Raw genomic sequence first — 22,253 nt, 5'->3', positions numbered from 1 at the left:
CTTTTGTATTACTCCCCTACAATTTTCAGAGAGAGGCCAAACAGGTACCACCAACATCTCCGTGGAGGCTGGAAATTATTCGGGGTTTATCAGTCTAAACCAGATCTCCAACTGAGGCAAAACGGGGAGGAGCCGTAGTTCAGACTCTGGACTTGAAGTTGAATTTTTGCGTTAGGTTGAACACCTGCCTTACCCCTGAGCAAAACACAGTACTTGAGATTTCTTCAGTAAAATACCAGCTGTATAAATAAGTACAAAGTCAAGTAGCTTTTGGATAAAACAGCATCAAGTAAATTATTAGCTAGTAACTCACAGGCATTGGTAGATTAAGGAATAAATAACGCTTGCTCGTCTTCGCACTAGCGTTTTAATGAAATGACCCATCTTAATGACTGTCAAACGATTGGAAAGAAGCCAGCAAATACCGTCGTCTCCCTTTTGAAAGCACCTCTGAAGCTGATTTTGTGTGTGCTGGTGTGCACTTGAAAGGGCGTTGAGTTCTGTTCACTGTTAATCGGCAGCCGAAGTGGTTTGAGATGCAGCCATACCGGACGCCATCAACGAGTCAATAATTTAAATCAAGGCAGCGCTGGAGCCCGGGGTTCAATTCCGGACCTGGGGTGACTGTCTGTGTGGAGTTTGCATGTTCTCCCCGGGTTCGCGTGGGCTTCCTCCAGGTGCTCCGGTTTTCTCCCATAGTCCAAAGACACACTGCTAGGCTAATTGGCTTCTGGGACCATTGGCTCTGGTGTCTGAATAATTTGAATAATAGTTGTCCTTTCCCTTGTGGTGTATCTCTTTTTCTCATGCGATGTACTGGCTTCCTAACCAGATGTAGTCCGATTTTCTATGGGTTTTCCTCGCACGTCCTAGTCTTCAAATGTTGACTTGACGCCACACTGACCCGAAACCAGAGATTGTCTGATAATACACCTTGTACGACTCCGTTCTACGTTCTACTTTCTATCGTGGGTTAAATAGAAAAAGTAAATGCATTTACTATACTCGAAAGTAACTAACAATAGGAAAGAAAGGTTATAATAACACACCTCAACAACACAACCGATTCCCTCAAATGTTGACACTTGTTGCATTTCTCATTTTACATACAGTACGTGACACCGAGTCAAGATCATGAAAGATACTGTAGCATTGGTTGACCGGAGGTGTGAATAATATAGTTAATAGTTTATTGGTAGATTAGTGTATTCCAAGACGAACCAGTCAATCGTGATATTACATCATCTTTTTCTCCCGATTATGTAATAAATTGACGTAAGAGCAGTTATTGGTAATTTTGTTAAAATGGGTTGTCGGTGCGCCATAGGCTTGTGTGGGCTTTGGCTTGGGTTTCTCTGGATTGTTTCCGTGTGGTTTCCGGCGTGCGCGAGTATTTCCACGTCTCTGCCGCGATAGTGTCGCTCAGCCCAGCTTGGCGGTTTCTTAAAAAATGCAGATAAATTACCGTGGCAAGTGACCAATGAAAACTGTAAAAAGTTCGATCTGGGGTTCCAGGTCCTGGAACAACAGACCTGTTGGGTTTGGGGCCATCCGAGCACTGAATTTAAATTACTGAACCCTTAATAGACTTTATAGACTTCGAAAGTTTTTGTTTTTAGTTCCTAGCCATGTCAACATTTGCTCTTTTTTCTGCTGCGTTTCTTAAGTAACTGAAAATCTACAAACCTTTGAGAAGATCAATTCCGGCAGGTGCCGTTAGGTATATCGTTAGGGATATACTAAAAATAGATATCGACTCTTCTGAGACGTGGCTGTGATAATGTGTTAGATAATAGAGTTTGTGTTTTTATAAAAAAGTTTTTTTTTTTGCATTGTTTTTCCCATAGTGGCACGGTGGTGCGGTAGTTAGCATTGTTGACTGACAGCAGATTCCTGGGGTGCTATCTGTGTGGAGTTTATAAGTTCTCCCCCCATGTGTGTGGGTTTCTGCCAGGTGTTCAGCTTTCCTCCCTCAGTCCAAAGACATACTGGTAGGTTAATTGGCTTCTGGGAAAAACCGTTAGATTCAATGATCTAACAGCCAAGCGAATTAACCTGAATAAATTAAGAGGCATCCATTGGGAATTCTCTTTAGGAACCATCTGCAACTTTTGGGTCATTTCACAGCTGTTTAAAAGTGCAAAAATATTTAGCCAAACTGTCAGAATAGTCAAGCTGGGAATTACAAACAAACTTGTCACATCTGAACCTCAGCTGAGCCCATTTATTCAAACAATATAAATCATAGGATTTCTTAAGAAAATCCACTAGTATTCCAGCATACAAAATATTGGCTGTTTTCCTATAATCATCTTCTCAAAACATTGTTTTATGCTCACCCAGGTTCAGGAGAATGCTGGTTGTCCTCATATATTGATGTTAACTGACTGTCCTCTGTAAATTTACTTTCCTAATTCACATTATTTATTGTGGCTTCTTAACTATGGCATTTTATTCAATATCATCATGTCCTGTGACAATCATCCCCACCAGCTCCAGTTCGTAAGGACTGAAATCCCGCAGCTTTTATAATTGAATGCAACCTGTGATTTAATTACAAATGAAAACCTCAGTAAGGAATCATCTTTGAGGTGCTGCTGGATCTATTAGGTGCTGCTGAGCTCATTCATGACCGCTAGTTTTGCTGAAGACACTTGTCATGCAGTGACGATCTCCAACCTTCTTTGCAACATGAAAGACATGAGAAAGCCAAGCCTGTTTCTCGTAGAAGTGGAGCTCAAATGTAAAAGACTGATGACGAGCATAAGACGGAAAACAGCTACAAAATGTTACGAATTGTGCCCATGTAGTGCTTTTAGCTACGAATAGTGAATCGAACCAAGAAAACCACGTTCACCCATGTCTTGAAAAAAAGTCAAGTTAGTGGCTTAGACTACATAGCTGGGCAGCTTGTTTCAGACTCTCACAATCCTTCCTTTTGTATAAGGATATGACTCCTGTTTATAGTTTTAAATCCTGTTCACGGTAATGAACACAAGCAAATTGATTAAAAGCCTTTAACCTTATTTTCAAATGTATTGCAAGGCATCTGATTATAGAACTGCTATGTCCTGCCTTTCCTTCAAGATCTTGTAGACCCATTAGGAAGCTTACTATGCTTGTGGTTAAAAGGGCTGTACTGCATTGATTGGTTCTATACAACAAAGCCATTTTTGGAAATACAATTAATTAAACTGTGCTTTATTGACTCTCCAGAGATGGGTGTTTCTGGGGAGTTTCAAAACTCAAAAGCAGTGCTCTGGAACAGAAGATGTTTGCAGTCCAGCAGAATCATTTCGGTTAACTACATGACAGGCGGACCAGTCAGTGTTTTTAGCGCATTTAATTCAAGTGAAGCATTGGGGATAGATTCTGACGGATCTCATAACACCAGCGGTGCCTCTTCCTTCACGGTTACATGAAAGACTTTAAAATGAATAGAATACATGGAATTCTTGGAGCTTTTAGGCCCACAGAAATATTTGACACTGCCAAAGTGTTTTAGAATTAGTTCAGGATGTTTGACTCGAAAGCAGTAGTTTCTGCCAGAGCAAACAAGGATCGGAGTCATTTATGGATTTGTGGCTTCACTGCAATGTCAAGAGCCTCACTTGCTACAGCTTACCATAGCAGGTGCTTCTGATTAGAGGATACAGCTGTGATGGTCAAAGTAGCAACAATTTTGTTCATTTTATACCACCATTTTATGGATCTCCTGTATTGGGTCAACGCTCGACAGGAGGGCCTAATCCTAAAAAACTGCTCATTTCGACAACTGAAGAAAAAAACGTTAAACAACGTTTAGAACTGATCATTTTATAATATGCGATTGTCTATACAAATAATGCTATAACAACGGATCAGTGTCGGATTTCCCATTAGACACTGTAGGCACAGTGCCTACGGCCTACGAAGGAGGGAAACACTAGTGACTAACGAAAAACGAGGTGAAACAACACGTTTGCGATCGACTCTAGGTGCTCCAAATCAATACTCATACGCTATCCAGCGGCTGTTCTAGAAACTTGAAGTACCGAAGTGATATCGCTCCATCAATCACCTGGTTTAGCATTAGAATAGTTTAAAATGCATCATGTCAATCGACGTCATTCAATTGTTGTTTACCCCTCTTTTTGCACATTTCGAAGTGAAAGTACCTACTGTAGGGCCTACAAACACCAAAATCCGGCCCTACAACGAATGTGTATAGTACATTTATAAGTGGTCTAAAAACCTATATTATGTAATTTGTAGAGTTTATGGTTGCTAAATTGAAGGTCGACTGAAGAAGTAAAAACTCTAGCGTGCCATACTGTAAATGTGGCCATCGCACAGACTGAACGGACGGATCCTTGTCTTGACATTTTCTAACATCCCTGTGATTTTAATCACTGTATGCAACCTACTTGGGTTGTAATCGGCTCATTGTACCTATGAGTATGAATTCGGTCATCCTTACAATCACAATGCCCTCTGAAAGTTCTTGAATTTGCAAAAGCAGACGCGCTTAAAGCAAAATAAAAATCGTGTTTCCCCTTTAATTGTTTGACTCTTGAAAGTGGGCGTGCCCCAGGGTTGCACGGCGTCACTGTATCACTGCGGGAAGAGAAAATGGGGAAACTTGAATTCGGATGGTGCTAGGATCTGTAGTGGAATCACAACCAAAAATAAGGTGAAAATCAGTGCAAGAATAGAAAATCCCTTTTTTTTTTGTCAAGTCATTGTGCCATTTTCCTACCATCAGCGTTTGGCTTAGATGGCTGCTACATTTTCACGTCTCGATAACACGATTGAAGTGGCTCTGTTGTTCTGCATGCAGTTCATGTTTTCATGATGAATTAGTTTTAAGGGACACGGGCCTGCCTGTTGTTTACTGGCCCGCGGGCTTTGCAAGTAATAAGAAAGGCCGACCTTTTCAGAGAGGATTGGGGCTGCTTTGTGCAGGGGCCGCAGCTGAAGGTGTGCTTTGTGAACTGCAGAAAAGTGCTTTGGATTTACGCTTCTCTACTCCAGCGGGCCTGGGCCGCAGACAGGAAGTCGGCTGTCAGTATCGCGACCAATCAGGTTACAAACAGTTTGACTGTAAACACGTCCAAGTCAGTCAGGCTCTTTAAATATTTTTACTGGAAAAGCTTTAATTCACGCCTATGTTACGATTTAGCGATGAACGCAAGCTATTTAGCTATTTGCTTCGGGGGGTATTTCTGAGAATTCATACACAGAATAACCACGTCTAGGGGGAAAGCTTGAAAGCTTTTTGACGTTTGTTTTCGTTGATAACAGACCAGTCTAGTCTAAACTTCCCTGTTACTGCTTCTTGTCCTGTTTTCTTCGGTGCTATAATTCCCCGAGGGATGGTTCGTGTTATCTATTACCCATTAAACTATTTTTAAATATGAATATCTCAACCCATTATCTCAGGAGTTTTACACATATATATATCGATGAACGGGTATCTACAGTTTACACTCGATTGAAATATGAGCAGTTCATTTATACAGGAGGAAAAGCGTTCGTGGACTGTTGCTATATTTTCTTTGAGTTTTCGTAAAATGTGTCAGAGGTTCATGCCGTATGTAGAGTTTCTGCTTGATAAGGTAGCTGCTAGAAATAAAAAATAAGCGAAGTTCAGTCTTAAAACCATTTGTTTCCAAATACCTTTTTGGGAATTCCGGTGCACTTAGATTGCGGTATTACACGTCTGAGCTGTAAAGCGTATCGCATTTAAAATTAAACTTTAAATACAGGTGCATCCCCAACAACAGAGTAAACTATGAGTTGTAGTGCCTTTTATTGTACTAGTGAAAGGTAAATATAGGAAAGACATTTTCTGCAACTAGCGTGGAGGGAGAGTATTCGTAGGACAGGTTTTTGAAACAAGGTTATTTAGCTGTTAATGTATATAGTGGTAGCTGAGATATTCTGATAAATGCTAGAAAACATTCCGGGGATCATTTTTTTTTGTATGCAAGTTTCATTTCTGTGAAAGAGTTTGACGGTACAAGAAAAACACCAGACGACCAAGCAGGCACAAAGCGATGAGAAAGTCATGGTAAAATTGGCGGTGTCCCCAGGTACTTGTGGGTTTCCAAACAGACAAGAAATTCTTCGGGGGTTCCGGAGAGTTAGCAGCCGTCGCAGTTATAAAACATCTGGCGGGAAATGGTTTTACACCGAAGTGTAAAAGGAGGTTAGCATGCCCCTGGTTTCAGAGGCCGGGTGTTGAGCACAAGTGAGTGCAGTGGGGAAGCACGTCTCTCCCTTCCTCATCCTGCGAGCCGGGCGGTCTGGCGGTGATGACTCGCATTGAGGGACAGGAAATCACGGTCTGAATGCATCGGCAAAGTGGTTCTCAAAGCATTTCCAACGCACAATATAGCTTTAGATTTAATATACATCTTTCTCTAAACATGTTAGTTTACTGCTCTAACCCTGCTTGAGGTTTGTAATCGGTGTGAATTTCATCTTCATGATTTTGTCTTGTATTTATACAATCTGCAATGTGCGTATCATTGTTAGCTAGAATATATTCACGATATCTAGCTTTACCTGAGATGGTTTTCAATTTTTGTGAAATGTTGAAATGTTCCACCTAAAAATGCACTTTTTCAGTGCTAGTATACTTATAATAGCTATTTATGAAAATAGTCTATTGTTATGGTAGGAGTTTTTGGTCCTAAAATGACCCACTATTTTTGAAAAAAGTGTCTAGAGTTAATAAGAGTTTGAATCTAAGTTGAGATATTACAGTATAGCTAGAATAATCAAGCTGACTGCTGATATTGTAATATCAGGCTGCATGCTCACCTTATGTAAACTACATGCGTTTAACTCTTAGCCCATCCACAATTCCACATTAAGTCTTGCTTGCAATTAACTTAAATTTGACGAATAGCATAGGTAATTCTGCCCTCAATCAGCAGTACCTGTGTAGGCATTTAGTTATTGTCAGGACCTGTGGTTACGTTATAAATTCTATCTTATACTGGGCAAGGGACAGAGTGCACGCATTGATCATGTGTGAAACGATCTACAGTACAAGTAATTCGAGTTACTACTTGGAGCTGGGGAAATTGGACTTAAATTAATGTCAACACTAATAAAAAAAACCTCACTGTATGTGTAAGTCTACTCTGGGGGTGATACTAAAATACTTATACAGTGCATCAGGTTCTAATTGGGTATGCATTAACCTACAGTAAGTTTGCTTCCATTCAGATGTCTGTTCTTATTTTCAGATGGTAGTTCCAACTTGGATTTCGAAGACTCTCAAAATGCCATAAAACATGGATGTTTGAGTGACATGTAAACCAAGAAGCGGAGTTGACTTGTTTTTCTCCAAAACTGGTGCTTTGCCTCGTGCTGTACCAGTAGATAAGGTTGGTGCAGCATTGTGGTTTTCGAGTTCATCCTCATTCTCCACATTGTGTGTTGTTTATTGGTTGTTTTTCATACTTGTCCTGATTCATAGGACAGGCATTTTTGGTAATCAACGAGACAAATACCAGTTTGTGTTTTAACCGCAGAGATTTGCTGCATCATAATTACACAGTTGTACAGGTGTCACAAAGCTTCAAGGAGATTTGTTCTGCCAATGTTGACCTCCAAGCACATGGGGCGAAAAAAATGGGATTTGTGGATATTTCAAATTGAATCATTTGACTTACGTAGAAAGATGCTGGCAAATGTGTGCTTTTAAAGCTGCTTCATATTGTAAAAAATGAGGTTTGTTATCCTGTCAGGGGTTAATTGCATGTCCAGAACCTGCAAAGAAAATCTCAGTAGGTAATATGGAAAAAGAACAAAAAAAGAACGAAAGTAAAATTTTCTGGGAAAGCCATGGAAAGTGAGGAAAATAGATGATTTTTAACAAGACAGAGCTGAGGACCACAGGATAATATAACTTACTAAGCCTGTACAAGCTGTTAGTACTGGTGCTGAATGTGTTAATGTGTGGTTGACTAAAGAAAGTGAAAAGGGCTGAGGAGCAGTGAGTACTGAATTGAAATATGAAATACAAAGCACTAGGTTTATAATAATAATAATAATAATTAATAATTTCTTACACTTATATAGTGCTTTTCTGGGCACTCCACTCAAAGCGCTTTACAGGTAATGGGGACTCCCCTCCACCACCACCAGTGTGCAGCCCCACCTGGATGATGCGACTGCAGCCATAGTGTGTCAGTAAACTCACCACACATTAGCTATCAGTGGGGAGGAGAGCAGAGTAATGAAGACGGTTCATAGATGGGGATTTTGAGGAGGCCATGATTGGTAAGGGCCAATGGGAAAAAGGTTTAGACTTAAGTTATATGTAAGTACCTGCCATCATAAAACCCAAACACTCCAAACTGCCTAAGTGGGAGAATTATTGTCTTAAAATTTAAAATTTTAAAATCTTTAAAGTTTTTTATTTACCCCTGTAAATTGGCGCTGTCAATTGTCTCTTGACTTGTTAGCATCCCCCTTTCTAAACGCAAGGAATATTTCTAGATGATAAGTCTGAGATATTTGAAAAGGTCTCCATCTGTGACTGCTCTTTTTCTTGTTCATGTTTCCCAGGACAAAGAACGTTCACCACCTGCTGATTGCTATAGTGTTTAAGGTCGCCATGGTGCGTTTGCCCAGCTTAGTATTCCTGAAAATGAACGTGATCGGATATGCATATTTTTAGATGTACGATAAGACCATGCCGGCCGAAGAGCAGTCAGCTCCATCTGCGCAAGGTAAGAGCTCTTCCTGTTGCATGCAACGCTCAGCTACAGGAATTTTCCGGTTGCTCTCAATCGGAGTCCCATCCAGGCTGTTGTGCCGCAGCCTTTTCCAGGAATGAGCTGCTTTCTGATGATGGATGAATGCAATGTTAACTTAGACGGTGTTACGTTAGCATGCTTGGTTGTCTGGCAGCATGTCAGAAAGTGCCACATAACCCCCTAGGCCTGTGTCCGGATCGGCAGTGACGCTGCTGTAGAATTTTAAATATGTGGTGAACACAATAGCTCCCCGACCAGGGAAACCTTTGCTTCATTCTTTTGGCTTTGTTTTCCTCTCTCCTTCTCAGTTAAGGTTTCTGAGCAGATGCACGGCCACAGAGACTGGTTTGTGCCGATGCACAACTCCCTGTTCTAAGAAACATTAACGTCTGTACCTGCATTAGGGGGTATCCCTAAGGTCTGTGTTGCATTGTCACCTGTTCCGTCGGAAGATTTATTCTGAGGAACCCGATGTGTGTTTTGAACAGTTGGGCCTCATAAACCTCCCTCACTTCCAACGCCAAGTGGCATCCGAGGCTGAGCTGCTTTCTGTTCGTTAACTAATAGTTTGATTTCTGTTCACCTGACACATAGGAATTGCTTCCCAGCAGCCTCAGTTTTCATAGCATATTTAAATCTCTAACAGTAGTGTGCCTTGAAGAGGTGTTGTGCTTCCTGACAACCAATGACATTGTAGCATATATTTGTACAAAATAATAGTTTGGGAAAGCATTCAATTTTTACATAAATTAGAAAAATAATATTCATTTTTAGTGCTTAATTTGCTTTAAATAAACACTTTTCTGTTTATATATCCAGTATTGTTAGGCATTGTAATTTACAGTGATTAATTATTCTTGTCACTACTTTCATTTCTGAGTCATGTGTGAGGAGGAAAAAGAGGATTTTTAACACACTTGATATATTTATCACTTGAAGTAAACTGCAGATAATGTTCCTGGTGTATTTCCCAACCAGTGCTGGGGTGCTGCTGTTTCTTCTGTTCCTATGTACTTTGGTGCATTGTGAGATGTCCCACAAAAATCGCACGCCCATCTGCTCAGTGCAGGCTGTTCGATATTAGGCCAAGGAAGCAAACAACAGCGCGTTCATACAGTATGTGATCAAATGTGTTCCATAAAAAGGCAAGCATTGCTTTCAGGCTGTTGGCTGTGCAAGCAACAAAGAGCTGTTGGAGTGATTTGAGGGGTGAATAATGAACCATTGCACTGAAAACTTTTTTTTGGTGGAGTTTCCTTTTAGTTGTCCCATTACTAATAAATACTGCAGACATTTGGCATATCTGTCCTTCACACTCCAGATAATTACACGGTCTGTGCATCTCTTGAGGGTATTTAGTTCTCTTGACACTTTAGTTTCTACCAGTGGAATATCCCAGGCTGACATCTGCAGTTTGTCTCCATCTTTCTCCCTGTTTTAATTACAATAATGCCGAAAGCTAAATGTCCTGGGCTATCTCCGATATTGTGAAAGGTTAATGCCGTACGTATGGTAGATAAATCCGCTTGATGTTTTAAGTGCTGAATTTACTTTTCCTTGTCTTGAGGAATCTTTAGAGAGACTTGAGCTTTATAAAAATAAATTATCATTTGGAAATCTTTCGGAAGAGAGACGTTAGGCTTAGAAAAGTACAGCTGCACCTTGTATGCATGTACTGTGGAAAAGTTCAGGCAGTTGTTGAAATGGCCTTAAATAGGTTTGTGGTAGAAGGCAAAAACGTTCAGGAAGCCAAAAAGACCATGTTCAGGAAGTCTGTGATGTTACACTCGATGAAGTAGTTTTCAGGAGAAGACTGCTATTTTCAAAATAGGTTTGGTTTTCACGTCACAAAAGCTCGCATGCTTGAGTAAACCCTCATCTGGCATCAATCTTTTTCTGTCTTTTCTGTCTCAAGTATTCAACATAGCACAGGTTTCTACTGCCATTGTCTTTGTTTAATAAATAATTATTTAAAATGGAAGATCCCAATTAAAATATACAAACGCATTGTGAAGCTCAGGTATCTGGAACCTTTAATTTCTAGTTTAGAACAGGGCAAGCACAATAAAGCAACCAAAAGAAATCCCAGAATTAGAAGTGTATTTACAATATTGTTAGTTGGTGTTTTAAATATCCTTAGTTCACCAGTGTGTACATGACTATATTTAATAAACTTTTTGATCTCTTGTTAGAAGTAGATCGGACACAAGTTGAACCGTTAGCAAAAGCAGATCGAATCAGTGGGTGAGTATAGTATTTTAATTTTCCTTCTGAATCTGTGGAGAAAAATGCCGTATGAACTGATCTCTAAAAATAAACTGTCCCCATAATCCATAATTCAGTGAAATATTGTACACTCTCTGAAAGGTATAAGGCGTCATCAATTTTATAACTAAACCAAACAAACTAACATTTTAAACCACAGTGAATTTGGTGTAGTTGGTAGCGACTTCCTCAAAAACAAATTGCTACCAAATATTGACTTAACAGGACTGAATACTTATGCAATCAACATATTTCAACATATTTTTTCCCTCTTTAGTTTTGGCTGACATTTACTGAAACTTATCTTAACCTTGGAAGCCTTCAGTTTAAGCATTCCTGTTTTGAATGAAAGGTTTAAAAAATGTGTAAGCTTCATTTGGTCATTTCACAAAATCAGACACCATAGGAGAATTCTGAAGACTACTAAATCTGTTATTAGTAGGGATCAGTTATGACTTAGTTATCGGAACTATTAATAGTATGTGTGTTCTATTACAGTATATGAAGAATTTGAAATTGGAATTTGCAATACATAATGTAAAGTATTGCTGTGTTAACCTTTTAATGTGAACTGTCTCCCATACTGCATGTGAAGATGTCTCCTTTCTTCAGTGTGTCCTGAAATGAAGCATAAAACTGCTACATGACAATAATGATTGCTACCGCATAAACATGATTCTTCTTAACACCAAATAGTTATTTATCATTGTTACCAAGGAATTTTGCAGTTTGTGATTTATGGTATTGATGCCAGCCAAGATTATTAATTATTTTTCTTAATAATTTTTTCTTTTTTTTTTTGTTCGCTCTAGATAAGCAGGTTTTATAATGCTGTATTTGTATGCATATTATTTAAATCGGGGATCTCCAAACCTGCCCAATGACCCATAAGACACAATCAGGACTGGAGACCCCTGATCTAAATGAAAACTGGGTTGCATAAAAACATGGGCTACTCTCTCAGAATCAGAGTGATAAGAATAACCTATAGCATTTCTGTGATGATGAAAGGGCATTTTAATATTTTCTGCAATCTGTGACTCAAAACATCAGTGAGTCAAACATAACATCCAAATGTTAATTGAAAAATGTTGATAACTGCCATAGATGAATAATCTATAACTATCATTTGTCATCCCATTTCATTTCAAGTCTTTTGACGGATGGTGTTTTTCAACCTTAGAGGTGACATTCTCGGATTGACAAATGATTTTCTGAAAACAGGAGTGTTTCTAGATTCTTTTAAAACCACACTAATTTACCATTTCCTTCATTTTTATAGTATTACTAATTCAAATCTTCCTTGATAGCAAGGTCCTCTCACAGGTTTTGTTAGAACAAAGGTAAATGAGTTCCTGACTGCTAGTAATTGCCTTGAAAAATGTCAATATGGATCCATTGCAATTATAAGCAATATACTGTATATATTATATATTATAGTTCTTGTCAAAGTAACTAATGATTTGGTGATGATGTTGAGTATTGAACCGCAGTCCTACATTTAATACAGTGAATTGTGACATTTGGATCATCTGTCATTCTAAAAATATACCCAAGTGGTTTAGATCATGCTTATCAAAAAGCTTTTATACAGTAAATAATTTCTGGTGTCCCATATGGATCTTCATCCTATTTTATTTTCTTTGCTTTACCTTTATGTAAAATTATTCATAAGCATTGTATAACATTTGACTGCTCTACTAATTATACCCAATTGCATGTCTCCTTAAAACCTGACAGTATTATGTACTTGTCTTGTAGACTGTCACTAACATCAAAAAATGGATGTGTCAAAACGTCTTGATAAAAATTCTGGACACAAGACTTTTTTTTTCTTGTTTTTTCGACAGTTTCACTTCTCAGTTATATAGACGATCCAAAACCTAAAAGCCTTATAGATCTGAAGTTAGCGAAGTGGGTGTTATATGTCACTTTAAGTTTTGAATCACATTTGAAAAGTTTTCAAATATTAGCTACTGTTTGAATGAGTGCAAATGTCTCATTTTATTAAGAATCAGACTCATTTTTTAGTTTGATTTGGTATTTTGCTTGTTCTGGATCCTACTCACCTGCATTTCAGAGTAGAATAGGTGCTAATATCCCTATGTTTTTAAGTTTAATTAAGTAATTTAAAAAAATTAAGAAATTGAAGAAAAACCAATGAAATGGTTGCAAATGTACAAACTTAGGTAAGGTTAAAAACAAGAGGAGCCATCGTCCCTTTTACTCTCTGGATCATCCAGATCGCATCCGGCCTCTTGTTGTCAGTTTTAAATTCACCTCAGCTTTGCGTCTGCTTTTGAACTCTGTTCACTCGTTGGAAATCCACTGGGTTGAGGTTGTCAGTGTCTTTGAAATTCCTCGATGTAAAACTTAAAAATATCTGCATCTGGTACCGTCTTAGTTTTTTTCTCTTTTTTTTTAATGACAAAAAAGGTTTAGTTCTTATATCTGGTTGCTATTTTCTGGATTGAGAACAGAGCAGCACTGGATTTTTTTGGTAAAGTGGTAGCCAATCACAGTGTGCAAAATGAGGTCTTACTAGTCTTACTTTCCTTGAAAAACAACATGCCTTTGTTTGATATCTGCACTTCTCACGACTATATATCCCAACATATATACTGTTTCCCTTTTTGTTACTTCTTCTTATTGTCTCAAATATGTATGTGAGTAGTTTTTATAGACGGGCTTTTTTATATATAGCTTCCATTTTTATAACTTATTTTTCACTGTTTATATATACAGCTCCAGTCTTAAATTCTGTCCAAATTAAGAATTTATTTTGCTGCTGCTTGGTGTTTGCTAGTCCCTATATTTCCGTATAAGTTTTTGATTATATGATTAAATTTCAATTAAATGGAAAAATGACACAGCACGTTTTTTTTCTCCCCTCTCACAGTCACAGTGCTTCTTTGGATCTTGCAGTCCCTGGACCATCAACAGCACAGGCCAGACAGGGTTTCTGTAGCTGCTGTCAGGTTCTGTACAACAGTCTGGAACAGGTACGACCCCTTCCGTTCCTTTCGTGTCCTCATTTCTTGGGTTGAGTGTTCATGCTAATATGTTCCGCTAGGGCAGTGTGATGGTGCAGTGGTTATAATTGCTCCTTCACAGTTCAGGGGCCCTGGGTTCTATCTGTGTGGAGTTTGTTCTCCACTTTTTGGTATGGGTTTCTTCTCGTTGCTCTCGATTCCTACTACAGTCCAAAGCTTTGCTAGTCGCATTCCTAGGTTCATGACAGCATTTGAAAACATTTGCCGATGCGTTGGCCTAGAATCGAACCCGGGTCAACTGCGTGGAAGGCAGCTATGCTCACCACTATACACTACTGGTAGGTTAATTGGCTGCTGGGGAAATTGTGTGTGTGCCTATCTGTGTCTGTGAGAGCCCTGTGTTGGACTGGTGTCCTGTTCACGGTGGCATCTTGCTTTGTGCCTGTTGCTTGCCAAGTTGCTCGCTCCCCCTGTAACCCTGTATGGGATAAGTGGATTAGACATACTGGTAGGTTAATTGGCTTCTGGGAAAATGGTGAGTGTGAGTGTGTGCTTCTCGGTGTTTGTGTCTGTCTACCCTTGCCATGGACTGGCGTCCCATCCGGGGTGTATCCTGCCTTGCTACTATTGCTTGCTGGGATAGGCTCTGGCTCCCCTGCGGTCCTGAATTGGATGAAGTGGTTAGAAAATGGATGGATGGAATATCTGTTTCTAAGAGATTTGAGTAGGGAGCTACAGTACAGTGGAACAGGAAGCGATTGCTTCCACGCTGAAAAGTGAAAAGGCTTTTTCAGGTGTGTAAAGACTCCACAGCCAAAATATTTTCACTTCACTTTCAGCACGGAACGAACCTTTACTTGTTCACCTTTTTTATAAAAGCACCTGATTAAGCTGGGTCACAAGCAAAGACGCAAACCTGTTAAAGAATTCAGTTATCTAAATACGTGTATATGCCAACATATGGCAAGCATCAGCATATGTTTGTTTGCTCCTCTGTGACTTGGAAATGGAAGAAGCAGTTAGAAAATGGACAGGTGGATGACTGTACTAATATGATTAATGTATATTTCTCTGCAATGCAACGTATATTTTATGTCAGCTGGGTTTTAATATAATCTTGCCTAAATCCAAGGCCTAGGCTAGTGGTTGAAGGAGCCCCCAGCCAGTCCCAGGTCGATAGAGCTGTGTCAGCTTTATAGTTAGTTTTGTATTACCAGGGGAAGGAGTGAATTTGGAATATTTCTTTGCGCTTTGTGCAGTGTTTGAAAACCTCTGGGTAGTGGAATGTGGCAGACTGCCTGTGTTTTCCCAAAACTGAATGAATGAGGATGCAGTCTTCATTTTCTGAGACATATCTGCTTTTCAATTGCAGCATATTCTGAGTGCTCGACACAGGGACTTTGTGAGCAGCTCCAGGAGTCATGTGGGTTCTGGCAGCCTTATGGAACGGTTTCTGCAGGATGTCATGCAGCACCATCCCTACAGATACAATGACATCAGGTAAGCAGTCTTCTGGTACGTGACAGGGAAAGTAACTAAACCTGCCGCCGATTACGTCTTGAGTTTTCTGTCTTTCCCTTCTTTTATGATACTGTTTCACTATCTTCATGCATTCATTTTCTAACTGTTTCATCCAGTACTGGGTTATAGGGAAGCCAGAGCCCATCTCGGCAAGCAACGGGCACAAGGCAGGCTACACCCTGGACAGGACGCCAGTCCGTCACAGGACATGCACAAACAGACATGTACACTCTCACACCAGGGCCAGTTTTCACAGAATCTTATTACCCTAGCAGTATGTTTTTGGACTCTGGGTAGTGGGACATGGTACAAAAAACATCCCAGTTTGGAAACCCATTTGAACACGGTGAGAACATTAAAAAACTCCACACAGATAGCGCTCCAGGTCCGGAGTTAAACCCAGGGCCTCAGTGCTGTGAGGCAGCAATGCTAACCACTGTGCTGCCTCACAGTCTTCATACCAAATGTTATGTTTTCAAAATGATTATTCCCAGTGAAAGACCTGTTCATTCATCTTGGTGACTCTTGCTTTCTGTAAAAGGAGGAATTTGAAATGTTAAACACAGAAAAGGTGAAAAAGGCAAAGCTCAACGATTCTTAAATTGAGAAACTTTTTCAGAGCTCGACTTGGGAACATCTGCGCACTTAAATGGTATTTACATTGTAAGGTAACAAAAATAGAGAAATGCCAGGAAGAAAAACAACACAAGTCATTCCAAGGTTCAGTCATTCGTTTTTTTTTCTTCAAAATAAGATAAACAATTTCTGAAAATAAAAAGTTGTGACATTACAAATCTTAAACTGTGGTGACAAATGCTTTAGGATAGTTTTTAAAACAGGGTTGATGCTTAGAGAGTCCTTTTGATGGGCTAAATGGTTTGTTCCCATAAGGAACTTTTTTCAAATTAGCATGGGCATAGTAATTTGTACAAATAAGTTAATTAGCTGAAACCTTTATTTTGTAACCATAGTATTTCTGAGATTTTTCACATAAAAGGGTATGTCCTTAACCATTTTTTGTCTGTATATAGTATATAGATGGGATTGTAAGCATATGAAAGGAAGTGGAGAAAATTGTCACTTAGGCCTTGTTGCGTTCAACTGTTTGTGTTATATTGTCATATGGTTGGCATGCTACAGAATGGCTGCTGCCTTAGCACTGAACTCTCTGCGGGCAAAGATATTTCAACTGGTCTCCTCATGCTACGTCAGTTTGTCCTTCACGTTTGACAGAACTTGAAGAGGCTGGAACCGTGTTTGACCTTGTTAGGTCAAGACAGTCGTACACACCTGCTGAGACATCATTAGTGTCGCATGTGAAGATCGTTCATAGGCAAGACCTTCTGTGCTGACTCTTAGGATTGAGGGAGATCAAGAGACAATGGATTGAATCAGCAAATCATATAGGCTGTGCATACATTAGCTGAGAAGTATTCAGTAATGGTTGCAGGGTGTGTAGGGTTTACAGGGTGTTCTGCAAAATTGATCCTTCTTAGTCCATTACTTGATGTTTTTTGTGCAACACGCTGAAACCGTATCAGCAGAAAATAATGGTGTAGATGTTGCATAGACAGGGAGTGGGAGGTATTACATTTTCATTTTGCATGCAAGCCAAACTTCAGTCGTCTCATCTCTTTTGAGATTTGTGCGTTGAAAAAAAAAAGAGAACTTCACATTCCACACGGCCATCAACACACAAAGCATTCTCATTTAAGGCCAAGAAAGTCTTCTGAAGTAAAGTTCACGGTGCTGTTTTTTATTGCCAGGACACAGGGGAAAAAAAAAACTTGAACTTGTCCGTGCATCAGAAAGATGATTTCACTGTGCCATTTTTATCTTTATCCTCCACAGTGTATGCAAAATTCCAGTTGGTTTGTTCATTTGTCCTAATCTAACTTGACTAACTTGACACATATTACCAGAAATAAGAAATAGATGTTTTTCCCTGTGATGCACTTCATACATATATTCTAAATATTTAAATATATTCAAATGGATAATTTTAGTAAAATACACAGATTTAATCCACCGTTAAAAGTTAAAAGCTTGGAAACAGCAATTACCATAATTTTCCACAGGTTTGAACAGAAATGTGATCATTAAACACTTGAGAGCAACTTTTAAGCCCTAAACAAAATGATTTTGAGTAGATTGATTTAGTGATTTGGACCTTGTAAACATTGGAATCTGTAATAGATTCTGTAATAGCACGATGGTGCTGTGGTTACCATGGCTACCTCACAGCGCTTGAGCCTTGGGTTAAATTCTGGAGCTGGGGCGCTACCTGCATGGAGCTTGTACTGTATGTTCTGCCTGTGTTTACGTGGGATTCCTCTGTGTGTTCCCGATACCTCTTATAGTCCAAAGACATACTGGTGGGCTCATTGGCTTCTAGGGAGATTGGCCCTAGGTGTGAGTGTGTGTCTGTCCGGCCCTCAGTGGACTGGCGTCCCGTCCAGGGTGTACCCTGCCTTGCGCCCGTTGCTTGTCAGAATAGGCTCTGGCTTCCCCCACGACCATGAAATTGGATGAAACAGTTAGAAGAGGGATGGATGGAATCTGTAATATTTTTCCTTTTTCGAACCTCCCAATTAGAAAGATTAATCCACCATGCTTGGTGCCACGTCAACTGCACCAGCTGTCTCTGACAGTCCTGGGAGCTCACATCACCTGGCCCGAGGGCTGTGAATTGAGTCTTACAGGGGAACTGCAGTCCCAGTCTTTCAGACCAGTGATTACATTTCGAATCAAGCACAAAATCATGAACTTTGTGAAAGTTCTGTAAGTCGCCATGTTCTCACAAACTCCCATGAACGACGTGACTTCCTGCTCACTAGTCTCTGCCATGCCTGATGTAATGTGATGTACGAGCGAATAAGCTCAGGTTGTGCAGCAGACATTTCACCACAGAAATGTTCCAATGTGATCGGCAAATAGCAAGTCATTACTTACCAAGTAAGTAGTATTTGTCGGCAAAACCGTCTCGAAACCAAGAGCAATATTTCTATTGGATGTATTCACAGGCCTGCTACTTTACGATGTAACAGGGCCACATCACATCACTGGAAGTTTTGTTGCCTGAATCACAGAACATGGCGCTGCGCATACCTGGAAATTTTGTCTATTTTGTGATGTAAATTGGAGTTACACGATACTGTGTACATTTTGCTTTCATTGTAGTTTGAAATGCCTTCATCAGTGTCGATTCTCTCTAACCCTAAAACAATGCGCTGCAGTTCCCCTTTTAAGGACGTCACGTAAACTGAAAATGTTCGCTGTTTTGTTCCTCATTAACAGACCAACACATGCCGACCTGCCATCTTTGAGCACCCCTCTGATTCCTAAAGAAGAGCTGTCTGAGGTGTGCGGTGGCCCAGAGAATGACCAGGATACCGTCGGAACCCGTGAGGAGCTGCCCAGTTCGGATGACGGGTCGTCCCATTTTCTGCTAGTTGAGGATGGCGACTTCGCCGAGGGAAAGGAAACTGAGGCGGGAAAGGGTTTCCATGACAAAGCCCGCGGTAAAGCTCCAGCCAGGAGCAGCGCGGGGCTCTGCACCAAATTCAAAAGGTCCAAGCTTAAGTCTCCGCTTCTTGAAGGCAGCTCTCCGACTCAGGGCTTTCTGCACAGGACTAGTGACAGTTCTGTTCCTGGCTTACCTCACACTGAGTCTTGCGGCTCCCAAGCTGTGCAGCATGGGAAGGCTTTGGAAAAGATCCCCGTTAAGGCGTGCTTTAAAGCTGATGTCTGGACAGACCAACTGCATAACAGAAGTAACTATACCCCTCCTTCAGTCCATCCTAACTGTGTTCCTTCTGGCTCAGATGGACAGCCTTTTGCTGTTTTGCAGGACATACCGAAGCCCTTTGGTAGCTATTCTCAGGGAGAGACCATCCATTCTCAGTCAAAATTCGAAGACGAGGTGGGAGGCCACCAAACTGCGCTGACAGCAGCAACGCTGAAGACCGATACAAAAGAGCTGCCGTACTTTGCCGCTCGCCGGGACCCTACACACTCTGATGAAGATGACGGTGCAATGGAGGAAACGATTGAGGAGGTCATTGAGAAGTACTGTTATGGAGTGAGTGCGGAGAAGTCTGATGTGGACGAAGACAGTTTTCATTTAAGTCTTGGTTCAATCACTAACCGTTATTTCTCAGATTCTGGAACCAGTATCGAGTGGGATACACCAATGAAAGAAGGACCCGAGCCACTTTCGTCCGAAGCAAAGGATCTTGGGTGTCTCATGAAAGTATGCATTGATCTCGAAGACCCAAAGTACAACACGCAGCTAAACTGTGCTCTAAACCTTCGCTCTGAGACAGAGAGGAGTAATGAAAATCTGAAGGGTGAAGACACAGTAGAAATTAAAGAACACAACGACGATAAAGATGTCCTACCCCCACTGCCTCACATTCCTCAGTCTTTTGTTGGAAAAACGTGGTCCCAAGTAATGCATGAAGATGACCTCAAGATCGAAGCGCTCGTGAGAGAATTTAGGGAAGGACACTTCCGATGCTACTTCGACAGTGAATCCTTGGCTAAGTTTGGAAGGAAGAGTAAAACCCGAAGGAACAAGGACGAGGCCACAAGGGAGACGCTCCAGAAGAGCAATCTTGTGACCGGAACGGCAGAGTCATTTCCCCTTTTGGATGGTGAAGAAGAGGATTGCAACCATTCCACTGTTTTCGTTCCTGTGTGCAACAGAGCTCTGAAGAAGAAGGCGGGCAGAAGAATGTGGCGACTGGCATCCAGGTGCCAGGTGGTGAAGGTCAGCCACGGCACTCAGACGCCCACATTGAGCTGCCCCGTGATCAAGACCAAAGCGCCGACAAAAGACATCGAGCTGCGTGATGTGAAAGAAGTACCGAATGGATCGGGGTGGGAAAAGACGCCAGAAATGAAAACCAGGTTATGTGCGCTTAAATTGCCCGAAACCTACAGCAAAATCATGAGTCCCGTGCAGCCAAAAACAGTGGTCTATGTCCTCTCCTCCCCAGAGTCAGGACAGTGTACGTTAAAACCGCTCACTATCAGAAGGACAGGGCGAAAACGAAAATCCACAGAAAGTGAAAGTACTCTGAAATACAAGTATAAGAAGACTCCTTTAAAATACTATGACCCCTTGACCAACAGGATTCTGAAGATGCCGCCAAAGGGAATAGGAGTATGCAGGCCAAAAAAGTTTCCGCACGTGCGGCAGCTCTTTCGAAGCCTTAGCCCCGACATCAACAAGGAGAAACAGTGTGGGGAGCAGAAGGAAACGTGGAGCTCCACCAAGGGGAATCCCAACAGCATTTCGGATTTCTGCGCCTCCACCTCTGGCTCTTGCCTGGACAGTCGCAACGAAGATGGGTTGAGCTCCAACGTGAGAGGTGACGGCCCTTCTGAGCAGGGGTCTTCGGCCTCGAGCAGGAGGCCAGCGTTCACGTCAAAAAGCAGGTCCTCTTTGTCGAGCGGCAGCAGGCTGATTTTGGGCCCCTTGACTCCTTCCAGAGCTCAGAAGGAAGGTGTTGGGATTTTGCCTTCACTCCAAAGCCAGACAACTGAAACGGTTAATATTGTCAGGACTAGAGCCACTAGGGGCCAAGCACATAAGCTATCCGAAATGGAGACCAAGAGCTCAGGAGAGAAATCTCTTGGTCCGGTAAAAGGACCACCGTTTTCGTATAAAACCAGGAAGATGCCTCGTAGACCAGTGTGTGAGAAAGTTTACAGGAGGACCGACTCCTCTGATGATAACGCCTCAAAGGGTCAGACCTCTAGACTGGGAGAGCAGAAACCATCCAAGCGTTTTCTCACAAGAGCAAAGTCAAAGAGCGCACCTCGGCCCAGTAGCAAAGCGAGGAAAACTAGCGATGGGCCGAAAAGGTCTCTCAGAGCTCCCCTTGCAACAAAGTCGTCTCCAAAAGTCACAAAAATGCGCGTGCAGAGTTTGAGAACTTCAGCCAGGGCATCTGTCACACTGGAAGAACCTTTAAGGAGTCTCAGATCTTCTTCTAGGAGAACCCTGAGATTGAGAAACCGCTTGACCAAGAGGTAGAAAGAGTGTCCATTTAAGGGCAAAGAAGTAGACCAGAAAAACAATTTGGCTGAGAGGTGCTTTTTGTTTTGGAGTTAGGAAATACTCCTTGTTTAATGCGGTTCCAGTTTCACAACAGAACTTATTTGTGTAAATTCTGGAAAGTACTGTTAATGTTGTGGCTTAGGTATTCTTTAGCTGAAAGAAGGAACTGCAAAGTAAATCCGTTCTCTTTTTTTTTTCTTTTATACAGCTAATGTTATTTAGGGTAATGTTTTGCACAGTTTGACACCAGAAAAAGATCAGAGTTTATAGTTCTCTCTAGTTTTTTACAAGCTCATTCAGGGTATTTTTTGAGGTATATATTAAATATTTTTCGCTAAGGTCTCTATTTAATAATTATTGTATGTTGAAATGTTTTTTTTTGCATTATTATTTAGTATTAAACTTCTTTTTCATTTATATTTGGGTATTTTCTGTATTAAATTGTTGGATCGTGTTGGATAAGTAAATAACATGCTATTCAACACTAACATAAATTAACAAGCAGGGTTGAATCAACACCAATTTTTTTCTGTTGCAACGTGAGTGAGGATAATGCTTTCTCATGTCTCTTCTTAGATACAGTAGTTAGACAGTTGCACATAGGACTGATCCTCGCTTTGAGTCTGCACTAGGAAGTCCAAGAAAGTGGAT

The 22,253-nt window shown here is 40.8% G+C and overlaps 1 protein-coding gene across 1 annotated transcript; it reads left to right on the top strand.

The window, feature by feature from the left end:
- Positions 1-4,599: 4,599 nt before the first annotated feature.
- Positions 4,600-21,717, top strand: zdbf2 (zinc finger, DBF-type containing 2). The gene is made up of 7 exons (XM_088929882.1): positions 4,600-4,672; positions 7,239-7,379; positions 8,566-8,729; positions 10,949-11,000; positions 13,921-14,023; positions 15,387-15,514; positions 18,833-21,717. Exons 3-7 carry the CDS (start codon positions 8,678-8,680, stop codon positions 21,576-21,578), a joined length of 3,081 nt encoding a protein of 1,026 aa, XP_088786008.1. The 5' UTR covers positions 4,600-4,672; positions 7,239-7,379; positions 8,566-8,677; the 3' UTR covers positions 21,579-21,717.
- The last annotated feature ends 536 nt before the right edge of the window (positions 21,718-22,253 follow it).

This window comes from Atractosteus spatula, chromosome 13 (assembly GCF_055471065.1).
Source record: "Atractosteus spatula isolate fAtrSpa1 chromosome 13, fAtrSpa1.hap1, whole genome shotgun sequence".
NCBI classification, from domain to species: Eukaryota; Metazoa; Chordata; class Actinopteri; order Semionotiformes; family Lepisosteidae; genus Atractosteus; species Atractosteus spatula.
The sequence above is the reverse complement of the archived record's forward strand: the minus strand, read 5'-3'. Positions and strand labels throughout refer to the sequence as shown.